The sequence below is a fragment of the Berghia stephanieae genome, chromosome 1, assembly GCF_034508935.2.
Source record: "Berghia stephanieae isolate SIO BIC M18660-M18661 chromosome 1, UCSD_Bste_1.3, whole genome shotgun sequence".
Lineage (NCBI taxonomy): Eukaryota > Metazoa > Mollusca > Gastropoda > Nudibranchia > Aeolidiidae > Berghia > Berghia stephanieae.
The window spans coordinates 37,168,141-37,172,016 of record NC_088360.1 but is presented as its reverse complement, the minus strand read 5'-3'; the positions used below and the strand labels follow the sequence as shown (position 1 = coordinate 37,172,016).

The 3,876-nt window shown below is 36.1% G+C and overlaps 1 protein-coding gene across 1 annotated transcript in view; it reads left to right on the top strand.

Moving 5' to 3' along the window:
* LOC144973402 (uncharacterized) overlaps window positions 1-3,513 on the top strand; it is a 7,794-nt gene extending 4,281 nt beyond the window's left edge. The window contains exons 3-4 of the mRNA XM_078915780.1: window positions 2,008-2,162; window positions 3,030-3,513. Of these exons, the coding sequence (XP_078771906.1) occupies window positions 2,008-2,162; window positions 3,030-3,175 (301 nt within the window). The 3' untranslated portion in view covers window positions 3,176-3,513. The remainder of the gene's footprint in view (window positions 1-2,007; window positions 2,163-3,029) is intronic.
* Window positions 3,514-3,876: the final 363 nt, after the last annotated feature.

Sequence of the window (3,876 nt, the reverse complement as noted above, 5' to 3'; positions counted from 1 at the left end):
CACAGGCATGGGTAGGGGTTTATTTTTGCACGAGATTCATGTGTACTACTCACCAACATTGCCAACCTGGGTTCAAATGACACAGCAAATTGAACAACTTGTACACATTTGTTATAAACAATTGTTACATTTTAATAGTTGAAAGCCAGAGGCGTGGCTTGCTGCTGTGCTTTCGACATTCATAAACATTGACAACAATATGGATTTGAATGTATCACATTATTACATTCAATGCGGCCTGTGTGTGTGTGTGTGTATGTGTGTGTGTGTGTGTGTGTGTGTGTGTGTGTGGTTGTAGTTGAAGGGTGCAGTCCTTGAAGGAACCGTTGTTAATTAAACATTCTATCCTTGAGAAAATTTGTAATTAATGACAATTTTAAAGAGTCAAGTTCAGGATTTTAGAGTGCAACAATAAATCAGTGCTACTTCTGATTGACCAACATTCTATTGTTCATTCCAGCGGATGTTTGATAGTTTATAATATTACATCTTTAAAACTCGAGTCATACAGTTTCTAAAGAATCCTCTCGAATTTCTAAAATTTGTAATAAAGTGGTGACAAACGGATCAGAAATAATGGACATTGTTTCGGTCTATTAATATTTCGGGTTTTGAATATCCACCTATTGACAATGAGACAATTATCGATTATTGTCACCGATTATAAATAAACTATTCCATCGATTGTCTGGTGTATAAATGAGGTAATTATCAATAGGATTCAATAGTCGTAACATCACTTCCTTCATAATGACGCTTTGTAACTTAGCAACACTGGCTCTAAACTATCGGAACAATGGCTGACGCCCGTATGAAATATTTCTCCGGGGAGCATAAAAGCGTATCCAGAGGAGAAAAAAACAACATAAACTTGATCATGTTTTGACTTTTACACATTCTGGTCACAAGACATATGAAAAGTTCTAGCCAGCTTGAAGAATAAAAAGTAATTATTTTCTTTCTATAGAACCAAGATGGCCGCCATTGCCGGGCGGCGTGACATCAGACTGCTGAATCCAATTGTTACTAATGTTAACTAAGAAAAGTGAGTGAAGCAGGCACTTATGTTGGTAACAACAAGAGATGAAGTGAGTAGAAAAGTGCCAGAAGACAATAGAGAATAAAAAATTTTTCGCGGCGGTGGTGGGGTTTGAACCTGCGACCTTATTGGTACGACAACTCCGCCTGGCAGGTGAGAGCGTGGCTCTACCGTGTGAGCTATCCACGAATACAAAATATTCGTATCAAACTCAGGTCAATTCTAGAGCTCTCTCTCACCCACTTCTGGAGACCGCCGGTTCGCTCGCCACAAAACCATCGCGAAGTTACTTGACCAGCAGTTAAGCTTAATAGCCAATATTCTCAACACAAACATATAACATAGAAATTTTTAATTCAGAAAAGTGAGTGGAGCAGGCACTTATGTTGGTAACAACAAGAGAAAATTTTTATTCTCTATTGTCTTCTGGCACTTTTCTACTCACTTCATCTCTTGTTGTTACCAACATAAGTGCCTGCTCCACTCACTTTTCTGAATTAAAAATTCACCCCATATACCGGAGCAGACTCAATGTCTCAATCGTTTCTATGTTATATGTTTGTGTTCAGAATATTGGCTATTTAGCTTAACTGCTGGTCAAGTAACTTCGCGATGGTTTTGTGGCGAGCGAACCGGCGGTCTCCAGAAGTGGGTGAGAGAGAGCTCTAGAATTGACCTGAGTTTGATATGAATATTTTGTATTCGTGGATAGCTCACACGGTAGAGCCACGCTCTCACCTGCCAGGCGGAGTTGTCGTACCAATAAGGTCGCAGGTTCAAGCCCCGCCACCGCCGCGAAAAAATTGTTATTCTCTATTGTCTTCTGGCACTTTTCTACTCCCTTCATCTCTTAATGTTAACTAACCGTCGATTGTCTGATGTATAAATGGGACTATCATCAGATGTCACTGACGATTAATCATGAAATAATCATTCAGCATTCCTTTTCCTATTTCCAATCAATTTAGTTACGACACCTTTGGATTCAAACTGGGAATTGGACTGTCAGTTTCCATATGTGCTGTTAGTTTCTTGATTACGATAATGCTAATCGCATTGAGGATGTCACGGCTAAGGAGGGCTCTCCAAAACAATCCAAATAGTCTTGTTAACAACAGCGTTGGTCAGTATATAAAAGTAATGATGATAATAATATTACTGATGTTGATGATGTTGATGATGATAAAAGTAATGATAATATTAATAAGAATGATGATGATGATGATGATGATGATGATGATGATGATGATGACGATGATGATGATGGTGATAATAATAATAATAATAATAATAATAATAATAATAATAATAATAATAATAATAATAATAAATAATAATAATAATAATAATAATCAGAAGAAGAAGAAGAAGAAGAAGAAGAAGAAGAAGAAGAAGAAGAAGAAGAAGAATACTAATAATAATAATAATAATAATAATAATAATAATAATAATAATAATAATAATATACTACCATTTCCATTTCAATCAAATCACACAGGGGCATGGCAAAAAAAATAATTAATTAAAATGCGAGAACAGTCTGTGCACACATCCCTGTGCTATAATACGTTTAATATAACGAGCTGTTTTGCTTCAATTAGACATTAGAATAAATTGCAATATCCAATACATGTGCTCAAAGCGCTTTACAAGGGATCCCTAGCCAACAGAAACACTTAAAATTTAGGACGAGACGTGATGACCCCTGTTAGGCAATATTACCGGGGTTTGTTTTTTTCAGAGACAATGCAATTAACAACGAGGTACTCATTTTACAACTAAGTACAGCGAAGAATGTGAGTAAAGAGCCTTTTCCAAGGACCACTCAGAGCGGGATTCGAACCTCGGGACCTTCCAATCCGAAGGCGAATGTCATTCCACTAGGCGACGTAGCCTTCTAAAGTAATTGTAAACATATCTTTTATATAGTTCAGTTCATCACGTTCCTTGATAAGAATTTGTTTTGTTTTTCTTACCATAATCCACCCAGTACCAGCCTGTCAAACTGTCCCAGAAAGTGACCATGGCTACGATGCAACAGCTGGAATTTCCAACCCAAACTACCTATCCGCTCCAACAACGTATTCTAACACGGGCGTTCCAACTCCGAGCAAATTTGGCAGAAATGGGCCTTAACAACTTTGACATGTCATTCTCTACCTACTATCTGCACAAAGCACATGGAAAGGATAAACAATTATCATCATCATCATCATCATCATCATCATCATCATCATCATCATCATCATCATCATCATCATCATCATCATCATCATCATCATCATCATCATCACCATCATCATTATTAATTTATACCCAGCACATTCTTTATATAATCAGCTCTTGTTGGTGCATTTCCATTTCAATCAAATCACACAGGAGCATGGCAATTATTTTTTTTTTTAATGAAAAGAATAAAAATCTGAATTTATATATTATTTATATACCTCGAACAAATAAATGGCATAAAGAGATCCGGTTTCAGTCTTTCAAATATTTTCTAGTAAAATTGGTTTTTAATATCTATTTGTTTTTTTTTTGTTTTTTTGAGTGACTTCACTGTTACATTCAAGAAGTTGGAAGAGAGTTCCAAACAGAAGGGATAACATGAAAAAAGGACCTCTCAGAAAATATCGTTTTTGAGTCTTTTTGGGAATTGTTAAAAGGTGATCACTTTATTTTTGACCTCGAAATGGCGAACATAGTCAAGGTATAAGATTTTATATGAAGTAGCAGTTTTGTTGGTACATTTCTCAAAAAGCAGCAATTGTGTATTTAATTCTTATTGCAAGGGATGCCCTGACGAATAAAGGTGTTAAATTATATTTTGCTTTGCT